The 14424-nt window shown below is 37.2% G+C and overlaps 3 protein-coding genes across 3 annotated transcripts; 2 read left to right on the top strand and 1 right to left on the bottom strand.

Moving 5' to 3' along the window:
• LOC105175325 (aspartic proteinase-like) lies at positions 1513–6303 on the top strand (the record flags this gene model as incomplete). Its single annotated transcript, XM_011097737.2, is given in 14 exon segments — positions 1513–1568; positions 2208–2579; positions 2702–2762; positions 3116–3210; positions 3292–3404; positions 3569–3737; positions 3829–3868; positions 4030–4094; positions 4660–4773; positions 4878–4942; positions 5046–5199; positions 5289–5408; positions 5811–5899; positions 5998–6303. Coding segments are annotated over 14 exon segments (1598 nt in total), but the record flags the coding sequence as incomplete, so codon positions are not given.
• LOC105175417 (S-type anion channel SLAH1) lies at positions 8235–10184 on the top strand. Its single transcript, XM_011097852.2, has 2 exons — positions 8235–9333; positions 9566–10184. Exons 1-2 carry the CDS (start codon positions 8461–8463, stop codon positions 9812–9814), a joined length of 1122 nt encoding a protein of 373 aa, XP_011096154.1. The 5' UTR covers positions 8235–8460; the 3' UTR covers positions 9815–10184.
• Positions 10334–12941, bottom strand: LOC105175326 (B-cell receptor-associated protein 31). The gene is made up of 2 exons (XM_011097738.2): positions 12512–12941; positions 10334–10834 (listed from the first exon to the last, which is right to left on the bottom strand). The coding sequence occupies exons 1-2, from the start codon at positions 12792–12794 to the stop codon at positions 10452–10454; spliced, it is 666 nt and encodes a 221-aa protein (XP_011096040.1). The 5' UTR covers positions 12795–12941; the 3' UTR covers positions 10334–10451.

The raw sequence follows: 14424 nt of genomic DNA on the forward strand, positions 1-14424 counted from the left end.
GTTAGGTTGTTTTGGTGGACTTGGTTGGTTTAATTCTTGTATTAGTTAGACACGGAAATGACCATACATTAACAATACTATATATAGATGATTGAGAGATATTTTCTGTGATTGCATCTTCTCTGTCATTGTTATCTGAATTATTATTATGGTAAAAGATGTGAGCGTAGTGCATATCTGAGATAAATCACTATCATAAAATAAAAAATGTAAAGGACTGATTATGTATTTGATGACTACTGAAAAATAAAAAAAGAGAGGGATTCTGGACTAATCTATTTGCCATGCTTGTTACATATCAAATCTACTTCAGAATGGGCTGGAACTGCCCAATAATAAGTCAAGCCCACACCAACTTAATTCAAAACGATTTCAATGATGGGTTATGTGTAGAGTATGACCAATCAGCCCATTTGGGATGTTTGAGTTATTACGAAAGAAAATTTATTGTCGTATCAGCTTTTAAATATTTAAATTTATTTTTTAAAAAAAATATCAAATTAATAATTTTAATATTTTTTAATAATTTCATAATTATTAATTTTTTTTTAATTATACACTACTGCACATTCCTCTATTACATTACTTTTTTATATTTATTACAATTATTATTGTAGTTTATTCTTTTTCACAATTATTAAAGAGATTTTACCTATTTGTTCAATTTTCTTCACTCTTTTTCACATAACTAACTTGAACAATAATTTTTATTGCCTAAATTGACACTAGTTGAGAAATGTCACAATCAAGACACGACACGTTAATTAATAATAGCATGACATGCTTAACATTATGCTTAAATGAATTTATTCAAGATTATCTAAATTTGGACGAATTAAATGTGGGCTCTCCACACTATTAAAAAATTACATAAATGATGAAAATAAAAAAGAAAATATCAAACATTGTCATATACCCAAATAATAAACTATAAAACCCTCTTAATTGAAAACTTATCCTCACCAAACACGGGAAGAAACAAAGTCAACTATTATATTAAATTTTATTATATAAAGAAATTCATTATATTTTGATGCTTAATTCTTAAGCAAACCCCTCCAATTCTTTTTTATATTATTTTTTTAGAAGAAAAACAAAAAGGAAAAAGGCAAAAAAATAAACCCCAGAGACGTTACTTTGGTGACAGGCAAGCAGCATCCAAGTACACGTCTACATTATGCTCCCCTCATTCCGACGTCGTTCTCTGTCACGTTATTCCATCCTTATCACCGACCTACCTTACTCTTCTATGTTGTCAACCTCCAAGACCTCCATGCACCGTTGGATCAAACGCCAATGTCTCAGATCTAGCTGCCCACCATAATCCCATAAGTCGCCATACCGAGGAACACGAGCATCTCGTGAAAGCGATATTTACTAATGAAACCAACGGCTATAATATCAAGCCTTTTATTTAATTCAACGGCTGAGATTTTCGGAAGAACTGCAGCTGATCTCAGAAAGTTGGTCTTCTCTCCTATTTATTCACACACTCATTCTTCCTGTATTTTCTGTCACCGCCTTCTCTTCAACATCGAATTTGTCCTCCTTTTTCTGTCCAGCGTTCGGTGAGTGAATATTGTGATCACCTGTATATATTTAATTTTTGTTTTGCGATAATGGCTGATCGTTTCTTGTTCCAAGTTTCCGAGCATGTTTTGGATTTTATTTTTATCGGTAAAAAACAAATTATTATTACTAAAATAAAGGGAGGAGTTTGCAGGATATGGGTTCAGATTTTAATTCTATATTTACCTTGTTTCTTGTTTTTTTTCCTTCTTCTTGCGATTTGGTTTCTTTTGTTTCTGGATGTATTGTTTACACAGGATTTAGTTATTGTGTTGAAGAGTTTTGTGTTCTTGTTGATGTTTGCTGAGGTTTACTGTTTTTCTTTGTCGCTCTATTTATCTCATTTTCCTGTGTTGTCTTCCTTATTTTTATGCTCTTCTCGATGAAGATGTTTTTGCATGTTGGTGATAGGGGAAAAAATTGAATTTTTGTCACATGAGATCGTGAAAAGATTTTTTTGCTGATTTTTGAGATTGCATGGACTTTCCGCGAGTTGGTCAAATTTGTATCGATATGTACATTGTTTAATTCGTCATGGACATAGATGTCTTTTGCTGCTAGCTTGTGTTTTCCGTCGTGCTTTGTGGTTTTTTTGGTTGTGGGTGATCATAAACTAACATGTTAAATTGATGTTGTAGGAAAAAATGGGAACTAGATTCGGAGCCTTTGCACTGACCCTCTTGCTTTCAAGCCTGTCCTTTTCTCTTGCATTTTCTACATCAAATGATGGATTGGTCAGAATAGGACTCAAAAGGTTGAAGTTGGATCAGAACAATAGGGTTGCTACCCGGCTCGAGTCCAAGGAAGCATTGAGAGCCTCAATTAGGAAGTACAATCTCCGAGGTAAACTTGGGGATGCTGTAGACACCGACATTGTTGCATTGAAGAACTACATGGATGCCCAGTACTTTGGAGAGATTGGGATTGGCACTCCCCCGCAGAAATTCACTGTGATTTTTGATACTGGTAGCTCCAATCTTTGGGTGCCATCTGCAAAATGTTATTTTTCTGTAAGGCTCCACTATCCTAACTTTCTATTCGGTTTACACAAGACAAGATGAGCAATTATTAATTGGTTCATTAATTCGATAAAAATGGATGGACATTTGAAAACTGGTGCATCTTGGTGCAGGTCCCTTGTTTCTTCCATTCCAAGTACAAGTCCAGCCAGTCGAGTACCCACAAAAAGAATGGTTCGGTTTATTCCCTATTACCCTCTTCTTTAAGTACTTTGTATTTGTTTTGCAATTTTCCCTAAAGAGTCATTCATGTCTTTTAAGGTTGAGATTTCTGAACTGATTTCTGTGCATTTCTAACTTTGAGATTGAGAGGATAGAGATTTTCTCGTGTGTTAGATGGGAATTTGTTGCCATCAGCAGAAGCAAGATTGCAACATATTGGATGTACTTGCATATAATGCCATGGCATCTCATAACTTTTTCCATCTGCACATGCCCTAAATGTGGAGACAAGTTCTATGGACGTGTAGATGTCCTCATTTTCTCGAGGACCTGGCAAAAATGACCAACACTATTTTGTTTAACAGGGAAACCAGCTGCAATTCACTATGGAACTGGGGCCATCTCTGGGTTCTTCAGTGAAGATAATGTCAAAGTTGGTGACCTAGTTGTAAAGAATCAGGTTGCCAACTTCCTCTTCGAGTTTATGCTTTCTATGAGAAATAATGTCAGGTGACTTATCGTAGAGTGTTCACTTGGACAGGAATTTATTGAAGCGACAAGGGAACCTAGTGTTACATTTTTGGTGGCCAAGTTTGATGGCATACTGGGACTTGGTTTCCAGGAGATCTCAGTGGGAAATGCGACTCCAGTGTGGTATGAGCAGTAGATTTGTATTTTTATTTATTTATTTAGTTTTGGTGGGTGTGGGTTCAGTGTGTGTGGCCGTTCATTTGAGGAGTTTGAGCTAGACCCCTTTTCTTTCTGTGGATGCATTATCCAGGGCGAATTCTATGTTTCAACTTTTGTGTTTCTTTCAGGTACAACATGGTCAGGCAAGGTCTTGTTAAGGAGCCTGTATTCTCATTTTGGCTCAACCGAAATGTGGAGGAAGAAGAGGGTGGTGAATTAGTTTTTGGTGGAGTTGATCCAAATCATTTCAAGGGTAAACACACATATGTTCCTGTGACACAGAAGGGGTACTGGCAGGTTGGTTATTGAGATGATTTTGTAGTTAACATATTCAGCATGTTGAAGGGTCTTGAATTGTTTCTAACTTTCGGTATGGTTCTGATTATAGTTTGACATGGGTGACGTACTGATTGATGGTAAAGAAAGCGGTATGTGCTCTTTTCTGCGTTGAAGCTATACTATTTACTCTAGAACAAAGAAACAAATAAGATAAATAAGAATTTTTTGCCCTTATAAGTAGTTCTTCCCTGCGGAATATGATATTATGGCCTCCTGAAATCATATAATCCTATTTCATTATGGTTCTTAGGGTACTGTAGTGGTGGATGTTCAGCAATTGCTGACTCTGGGACCTCTCTGATAGCTGGCCCAACGGTAAGTCTTGGCCTCGTGTGCCATTAATTAGTTGCCCTTGCGTAATTTTTATTTCTTTTTCCATTGTTTTTTATGGATCAGAATTTGTCAACTCTGGTTGTGTTGGTACTTGTATTTAGAAATTTAAACATTTGCACCTTCTAGCTTATATAGATAATGCATAAATACCTGAGTCTCTGTTTTTGTGCGGATCGCCATTTTGAGTATTATTCTTCACAGTCATATAAGCTAATTTAGATGTGAAGATGAATCCTTCATTTGTTTGATTATAGAAATTACATGAGAGTTTAACGTGCTTCCATGTGATGCATGAGATGGGGTAGGTATGTTCCATAAGGTTGTATTGTTTTTTTTGTTTGCTCTTGTTAATTCATTTTCTTGTGCATGGTTTTTTGGTTTTCGTTGGTGTTTATTCTCTGTACTTGAGGATAAGTAGTAATAATGGTGTTTTTCAAATAGATGAAAAAAACACGCATCTGTTTTGTTTTCTAGATGTAAAACAAGGTGAGCTTGACTGTGTGGTGCCAGGTTGATTTAGGTCCTAATCCTTTTTTTTTTTTGGCAGACTGTGGTCGCAATGATTAACCATGCTATTGGGGCCTCTGGTGTTGTTAGCCAACAGTGCAAGGCTGTGGTTGAACAATATGGCCAAACTATCATGGATCTTCTTTTGGCGGAGGTGTGGTTCAACCCTTTCATGCTACCTTTTGTTTTGATAGGCTGCAAAGTTTTGAGGTCCACGGTCTGTTTTCTAGTAAGCTGAACTATGATTGTACTTCACAGGCTCAGCCAAAGAAGATATGCTCCCAAGTTGGGTTATGCACATTCGATGGAACTCATGGTGTTAGGTTTATTTCCACACTTAAGCCTCTTCTTTGTGAAGTTCAGTCAATAGTATTAGCGTCATTTCTGTGACATGGTGCTGATTTTGATGCTTGATGTCGAGTATAGTGCTGGCATTCAGAGTGTGGTGGATGAAAAAGATGGCAGATCATCTGGCTTGGGTGACGGTATGTGCTCTGCTTGTGAAATGGCTGTTGTGTGGATGCAAAACCAACTCAGACAGAATCAGACTCAAGAACGCATCTTGAACTATGTGAATGAGGTATGCTGTCTGTATTGCTTACGGTGACCTGTAGTTTCTAGATTTGCCGTCTCATCTGATGTTGGACATGTCGCAATAAAAAATTGCAGCTTTGTGAGCGGCTCCCTAGTCCCATGGGAGAATCAGCTGTTGATTGTGCAAGCATTTCTTCTATGCCAACTATTTCTTTCACAATTGGGGGAAAACCTTTTGATCTGTCTCCAGAACAGGTAGATGAATTGGTTGAATGACAGAATACATTGAATAACTGACTTTGTTTGTGAGCCTGTTCCCATGTTTTTTTTATTCTTTTTCAGTACTTAACCTGTAATTTTGCTCCAGACCACTCCAATGTTTTAGCATCATGTACTTTGTTGTTTTTTCTGCCCTTGTTGTTTTTGTTGTCTCTAAAGAGCATATGCGAGGAGGTTGAATGTCGTAATGAGTGGGAGTTATGTGCATGTGACGCCTTTCAATTATTTGCTATTAGCTAAAAATGAGTTGGATCTAGAGTGCATTTGATGAGTGCTAGTTGCATGCTCTTTCACCGGAAGAAGAAATGTGAATGTGACCGTCTCCTTTTTGCTTATTTTCACTTCATCTAATAACGGTGAATTTTTGGTGGTGAGCAGTACATCCTTAAGGTTGGTGAGGGCGCTGCTGCACAATGCATTAGTGGTTTCACTGGTCTGGATATTCCTCCGCCTCGTGGCCCTCTTTGGTAATCCTCTCCCAACTTCCAAACATGTGCTCAACATTCGTTTGATTGATTGCTGTCTTTGCTCGTGATGTTCTAATGGTGTAAATTGAAATTTGCAGGATCTTGGGAGATATGTTTATGGGTCGGTACCACACCGTGTTTGATTTCGGGAAACTCAGAGTAGGGTTTGCTGAAGCTGCTTAGACAGGCCCCTCACCCAGTTGATGTCAATAGTGTTGTTTGCTTTAATCCGTGCGAGCAAAAACAGCTTGGATGAATTGTTGTTACTTCTAAGGGTGGTGACTGTTGGGAGGAACAGTACATGTATATATATGCCCCTCTTCCGCAATGTGTTTTAACCTTATAAATGAGAAGCTGCTTGCGCGTATTACAGACTCCGGAATGTGATGGAGCTTGTGTGAAAATATTGCCTGATGCACTTGTTTGCAAGTTGAATGGCTGCCTATTTGGTTTTGATTGATAAGTTGGTTAATTTAGCGGGCAAATGGCTAAATATCGTCAATGGTTAATTTAGCGGGCAAATGGCTAAATATGTGACATACGACGGGAGGAATATGGGTAAAAAGGAAAGCATTTTCTATCGTTTGAAGTAAAAGCGTTTTCCTCCGGAGAAGGTGGTGTTTGGGTGGGTCTTAAAAAGAGGGAGAGGGGGAGAGGGAGAGCGATGGAGGTAAAGCTTACAGCCATTTTTCGTCAATCAAGTCAAAGCCCAGAAACAATAGAGAAGGAAATCAAAGTAGGGCTTCAAAATTCAAGAAAGAAAACTGTCTTAAAGATCAACCAACCCTGGTTGCTGATTCTTACCCAATTTGGTTACCACTTCAACCTCCACGTACCACTCTTACCCAATATGGTTACCGACTGCCTTGTCAAAATTACTTTCTCTACACACAGATCTTATTCAGTACCCTCAACATCATCATATTCTTGCTCCAATTCAACAAGTAAACAGAAAATTCACAAACTGGTAACTTAAGAAAGTATCAAATATTCGATTTTACAAACACCCCCAACAACAATAAATAATGTGCATTTAGGTACATGAATGGGCACCATATAAAGAGTGACCCGACACGCATATATGATTCTATAAGATAGAAAATGCCAGAAAATAAAAGCGAGAAGACGACTACAAGAACTTCTAATACACCCGTCATTCCGTCTACGTTCATTGGCTTTGTTTGTGAGAATATACATCAGAATATATATACACACTGAGATAAAGAATGAAATTGGCTTTTTTTGTCTCTCCAAGTCAAGAAATTGAGATCATTAGCTGGAATGACAAAGTAATTTCAATTTAAGACGATCTTTAGGTGAGTTTGAACTGAGTGCGGTGGTGGAGCAGTGGCGATGCAGCGGATTTGAGACAAATGGCAAGTTGAGAGATGAGTTGGTAGTGGTAGGGGTAGGGGTAGGGGTAAGGGTAGGATCACAGTTTGGGGTGAGATGAGTTTGATTAGGCATGAAGAGCATCATTATATAATAATAAAAACATCGTATCTTAATGGTAGGAAAAGCATGTACAAACTTATCATAAGAGGCTATATTATCTCTACTTCTGGTTGAATTCCTAATTTCGAATTTAACAATTTCAAGATTATGCCAACATTGTCACTGTTTTCAATATACTTCAGGAAAAAGAGAGTTACAAAAATGTTACTATTAATAACTAATCTATAATGATGATAAATATAATTGTGTTATGTGTTTGTATTATCATTTACATATGTATCGACATTTTACACATGGTACTAATGTTAATACACATTTCTTATTAAGGTTAAATTCTCAATTAATGTATTCTTTCAAAGGTAGTTTTACTATTTACGATGGAATATAAATTAACAAGATTAATGATAATGAATCTAATTATTTCAGCAACTGATCAACTGATTAACCACTTTTAAGCATTGGTGCTTTGGATAACATATCCTTTGGTCTCTTTTCGGCCTTCTTTTGGGAAATGGGTACAACAAAGTGTTGTTCACCATAATCAATTAATTAGGTAACTAATTAAGAAGTACAGAAAAGAGATTAAAAGAACAGACAGCTGACTGGGATGTCCGGAGCGTCAGCTTATTTCGTGCGCATTAATGCTGATAGTGGCCAGTAATACCACCACACCTAATTAATTACTCATCATTCACCACCAACACAATCTTAGGGGCGTTAAAGTCCGTTTTCGTACCAAATCCCATGATGTCTGCATCCTCATTGTTCATGCAAGACTGACTTCTTATCAAGTTAAATGTAATGGAACTAAATCAATCGAATAATAAATGTGAAAGAATTAGTATATGATAAGTTATTGATTTTGAATTATACACTAATTACACAATAAGTATATTGCAGTTTCCTTATAATTAATTCAGATCAATTCAAACCCGATCTGAATTACAATTTTTCATTCACATCATTTCTCCTCTCCAAGACTCCAAGTTCCTTTATAAGGGCCTCATCATGCATGTTGATTGTGCCTAACCAATGAAATGCAAACTGTCTCACATGCTTAAGCAAATACGTTTATACAACAGACTGCCCTTCTCCTTATCTCTTCAATGGGAGAACAAGTGCCTCAGTCTCCAATTTCAGTTGTCATTGACCCTCCCATCATCATCACCGCAACTGCTAATCCTCAAGAACCCAAAGAAGCAGCTTCTCCTTCTGATTCAATTTTAAGCAGGCTCCATGCGGGCTATTTCAGAATATGTCTCTCTTTTGGGGCCCAAGTTTTGCTGTGGAAGACTCTGAATGAACATGTCAATGAGACAAATTCTATCCACAGTATATTTCACACTCATTCTTTCCCTTCAACAGCTTTCTTCCTGCTCTATTGGCTCGCCCTATGCACTCTCATTCTACTCTCCTTTCTTTACATTTTGAGGTGCATATTCTACTTCCGGCTGGTGAAAGCCGAGTTCTTGCACCATGTCGGTGTAAACTGTCTCTTTCTTCCCTGGATTTCATGGCTTCTTTTGCTTCAAGCGATCCCATTTGCGAAAGAGACAAAGAATTTTCCGTGTCAGATGCTGTGGTGGATTTTTATCGTTCCGGTTGTGATACTTGACATAAAAATTTATGGACAGTGGTTCACCACAGAGAAGAGGTTTTTGTCGATGGTGGCAAATCCGACTAGCCAGTTATCTGTGATGGGGAACTTGGTAGGCGCCTGGGCTGCGGCCCGGATGGGGTGGAAGGAGAGCGGTGTATGCATATTTTCACTTGGTTTGGCGCACTACTTGGTAGTGTTTATCACGCTTTATCAACGTTTATCTGGTGCGCGCCATTTTCCAGCAATGCTTCGGCCTGCTTTCTTCTTGTTTGTGGCTGCACCAAGCACTGCTAGTTTAGCCTGGAGCTCCATTTCTGGGAGTTTTGAAGTGCCATGCAAAATGCTGTTTTTTCTGTCACTCTTCCTCTTCACGTCCTTGGTAAGTTAGCTTTCAACTTCTGATGATTTGTAATATACGTTCACGAATGTCCTGTCGATGCTACACCTACTGTAAGGTGTTTGAGATGTGGACACATACCCTGTCATGAGGTACATGTCCATGTCTGAACCACAAAGTGTTGAGTGCACCGGGTGCATTATCACCATTCAAGAATCCATGCACATATGAATATCTCGTTGTAAGATAATTATGCTGTTTTATGGTTTTACAGATCTGTCGGCCATCACTTTTCCGGAAATCGATGAAGAGGTTTAATACAGCATGGTGGACTTACTCCTTCCCTCTAACCTTTCTGGCGCTGGCCTCCGCAGAATACACACGAGAGGTGAAGGGAGTTGTGGCATCCGGACTAATGCTCATACTCTCCACACTATCAGTGTTGGTTTTTCTTGGAGTTCTGATAGTCACTGCCGCCAACACCCACACGCTTCTGCGGGAAAATGATGCCTGTTTAAATTAAGCTGGAACTTAAAATACAAGCAATTAATTAATCTCAATAAGTGTTTACTTAAGTTGCCTATTCTAACATGAACTTTCTCTTAATTGTAAGATGTATTCCACTTTACCATATGTAGATTGGTTTACCATGGGTGATGTTATGGTTATCTCATTCAAGTTTTAATCAAATGCATGCTTTATGGCCGACTTTATTCGTAATCAATCACAAATTCCACTATTATTTCTTGTACAAGTAAATCTCTGTTAGTAATTTCTGGAGTATATGCAGGGCAAGCAACTGAGTAATATTAAGCCCAGCAGTTTTACTTCCAGAGCTAGCACTAGCCCGTTGATTCCTCTGGTGGTTGAGGCCCAAACGACCCAACTGACTAGAATGGTCCAAAAGTGTCTTCAATACCGACTTTGTCGATGTGAAATAGCAATAATGGTAAATTTCTTGAACAACCGTATCATCCAAGTTGGAGTTAGGATTGCATTGCCTGATCTAGTAAGCTAAAGAGTAAATTCTCACAAGATGAAATTTCTTTCTTCTGAAAACTTTCTTTTCTTCAAACATGGAGAGTTATCCATGGAACTGCTATAGTATAACGACAAAATAACTGCGGAATGACAATTTTCTTGCATAACTTAATGGTCCCTTACATAACTTTCTTGCCATCAGATAATGAAAATTTCCGATCTAGAGATTGCAATTGGCTTCGAAGGTTCTGGTTTTCTTCAAGCAACCGGTCATATTCAAGAAGAAAACCTTCTGACTGCTTCTTCAAAGCCATTGCATTGGCTTCTGCGCTGCCGGACTCTTTATTCTTTTCCTCAAGTTGTGTCTCGAGATCCTTAATCCTTCCACGCAGTGCAATCGTCTCTTCTTCCAATGCTTTGATTTCCTCTGTAGCAGGAGGCTTACTATCCTCAAAAACTCGGCTTTGTTTCTTTACAGCTTCCATGGTCTTCCTCCTTATTCGCAGTTCTCGGATATAGTGGTGCAGTCTGTCAATCATCAGGGCAAGGAATAGTGCAAATCCTGCACGAAATTGATAAATAATAACAGTTGAATATAACACATTCAATTCACAAGATGTGGAGTCTGTCTCAACACAGCGCTCCTCTTCTGATTCTAGTTGGCAGTAAACTGTTGGGTTAAATCACAAGGGGCATCAAGTCCTCTAAACCAGAATCATCAGAGTGCGGACAAAAGATTTTCCTCATATGTATGAGTATTAAGTCCTTTTTTTCTTTGAGCAGTACATAGTGCTCTTGAGTTCAAAGGCTCAGGTTCATGAAATTAAACAGAGTAGTGAGCTTTGAGATAACAACTGCTCCTCCTCTTTTGAAATTGATGGGCATATAATATATGTTGATTGGGATTAACAAGGACATGAGGCAAAACCAAGTACACAAAAAACTGAAGGTCTACTCTTTAAGTCCTATGTTGAGTAAAGGTGGAGAGAAAACTTCCTTCAAACTGTTAAGAATGACACAAATCTGTCACCGACTAACCGCATAAAATTCCAAAAATCAGAAGAGTTAAAAAAATTAGCCCCGCTGCTTTGCTGGAGCCAATTTAAGGACAAGTACTTTGCTACAGTTAGTGAAATTTTTATTCAAGATACAACTAATTTGAGCAGACTGCTAGACTGCAATTCACACTACATTCTGCAATACACACTCTCAGAACTGATAAAATTTCGACCATGAATTACATAATTGTAGCACTTCGTTACCAGTACAGATGATAATAGATCCTTACAAATATATCGGCTTTCAGTGACAAAAGAAGGTAGCTAATTTGATAAAACTTAGCATCACAGAATCAAATGAAGTGCTCAAAATCTCAAATTATGCACCTTTTGTTAGTTCTTGAGTCTGAACTATGTGAACTCGTTACCCGACTCGATGTACATTGCTACCTAGTTTCCACATTGCACATTCATACAACCCAATGTCAACAAATCGAAAACCAATATCAGCATATATAGACACTTATACTGGCAATAAATCCACGCAACCTGGTTTTGTTTCCAAAAAGAAAGAAAATTTGATTACAAGAATCACCGTATGTTCAACAAATTAGATTATGTAACGTATCCGTGTTTGAATGAAATTAAAATAATACAGACTCTATCACCACTTATATCAATTGTATTCGAATCAAACTGAGGCACTTTTCTCGTAGTGATTATTTTTATTATTCAAAGTCAAACTGCTGACATCTTTCACATTGAGATTATATGCATTTTGGACATAATCCATTCTCTTCATGGATTAAGCTATTCCAACACATGGTCTACATTCGAGAAAAATATCTTCCTTGGTGAAATAGGAATTCTAAAGTTCACATTCTTAAATTATAATTCCAAAACCTTGAACAGAAACGATGGACCCCGAAAACATAGACTCAAGATACCACAATATATCTAATATCTTTTCAAAAGGAGTATTAGTAGTTTTGTCAACATAAACCATTACGCAACACTAGCAGCTCATGACCACAACAGAAAGATTACAGAATCACTTAACTAAACCTATGCTGGAAGCATTGAATCTGTAAATCAATATACCATTCAACTCCCACGCCCCACAACACCGACACAACACACAATAGATTACGGAAACCAAAAAAACTTATACAAAATTACTACAATTCGCTCTTCAGAATTTTTCTATAAACAAAAAAGATGAGATTTTTAAGAGTGATTACCCATGAGAGAAGCTTCCAGAATGTGGTTAGCAAAGAGAATCTGATCCGTTGGGTTGGCTTCACCATCTTGGATCCAACGCCTCTGGATCGCCACCGCATTGTACACGCTGGCCATCATCACCACAAAAATTGTGGCGGCAACCGTCTTGACAACGACGGGGCCGCGGCCACGTTTGACACGGTCCAGGCCCATTATCACCAGCTTTCTCAGCGGAGTCTTGAAGACGAACACCACGATCAGCGTCATCTCAGCGAATATAAGGGTGAATAGCAACTGGATCATCCTTCTTTCTTCTCTTCTTCGGCGGTGACAAAGATTTCAAGGGGTAGAGAAGTTTGATCGCGGTGGGTTGGAGTGTGGTGGGGTGTGTATGGGGGAGTTGGGGACTTGTAGAGAAGAAGAAGGAAGAAAGGGGGTTTTAACGCGTTGGACTTGGATCTAAACACCTATAAATCAGAACCCGTGTCCGACATTTGAATTGGAACTTTTTTATTAGTATTTGCAAATTGGTACTTTAAGTTTCTTTTATTTCCATATGGGTCCCTGGATTTTTCAATTGTATTACCGACGTGCCGCAATTAAAATGAACTAGCCATCTAGCCGTCCTACAGTATATACAAGGCGTGTGTTTAATCTTTAAAGAAAAAAGGTACAATATTTTTGGGGTAAATTATAATTATTTTTCTTGAAATTTAACATAATTATGAATATTTTTTTATCGTTTGAAAAATTATAAATACATCTTTTAAATGAGTTGATCCTCACTGATTTAAAAAAAAAACATATATAAAAGAAAAAGTGAGTAAAATAAATAATTTATAAAAAGTATCAGGTCATAAAAAGATAAAAAAATTATACAAAATTAAAAAATTTTATAATTCAAAAACTATTCTAGTCGATTCACCGTAAATTAGATAAAATCTAACAAAACTAGCAAAATGGGTTCGTTGTAGACAAATGTTAAAATTAGGAAAGTATTTGTAATATTTCGAACAACAATGAGATATTTATAATTATATCAAATTTTAAAAGGGGTACCTTCAGTATATCCTATTTTTAAAAATTATTCATCACATCTCTCTGAATTGTGATAAATAAAAAATAAAGTTATTAAATGTAAAAAACAAACAAACAGAAAATGGAAAGAAGTGATAGAAAAAGGCATTGGTGGATAATTTTTTGAACGCTCTCATATTTAATTTAATAAAAAGTAAAGATATAGAGGGGTTGCAGAAGCAAGAGCCAAGAGGAATCTGCTTAGTATACGCTTACAGCTATGGAAATGCATAACTATAAATATGTAAAAAGTAATAAATGAGACACAGCGCTAATATTCAAAGTATGTAAATATAAGTCATAGATAAAAGTGTATGTTTGCAAAAAAGATAATGCTGATGAGAGTTGTTGTTTAAATCATTTATGGGTGGCATTAATTAATTACTTATTTATTTATTTAGTAGTTGTAAACTATATAAATGTTTGGTACACCAATAATAATAATAAGGGTTAAATACACTTTCCATTCCTAAATTATGTATCAAATTTATTTACACTCTTGAGCTGTAAAATGTAACAAAATAACTCTTCATATTTTAACTTAATAATCTTGGAGGTTTATTTTACCATTTTTTATGTATTAACATGTGTCTTCTTGTAGGGATTTTACGAGTGAGGCATCATTCTCAAACTTCTTAAATAAAAGTTGTCTTTCACACAGGTACAAAGGCACTCCTCCGTGGAGGCAACCTAGCCTTCCTTTGGGCAGACACTTACCTCCTTCTTTTAGGGACTTATAAGCTCTGTCCCGTGCAGGCACCTAAACCCTTCTCCGTTGTGGCATCTAAGTCTTGCTTTCGGCACACACCTTATTTTTTATCCGACGGGGTTCCTAAGTCTTGCTATAAGTAAGGCT

This window comes from Sesamum indicum, linkage group LG12, assembly GCF_000512975.1.
Source record: "Sesamum indicum cultivar Zhongzhi No. 13 linkage group LG12, S_indicum_v1.0, whole genome shotgun sequence".
Classification (NCBI taxonomy): domain Eukaryota; kingdom Viridiplantae; phylum Streptophyta; class Magnoliopsida; order Lamiales; family Pedaliaceae; genus Sesamum; species Sesamum indicum.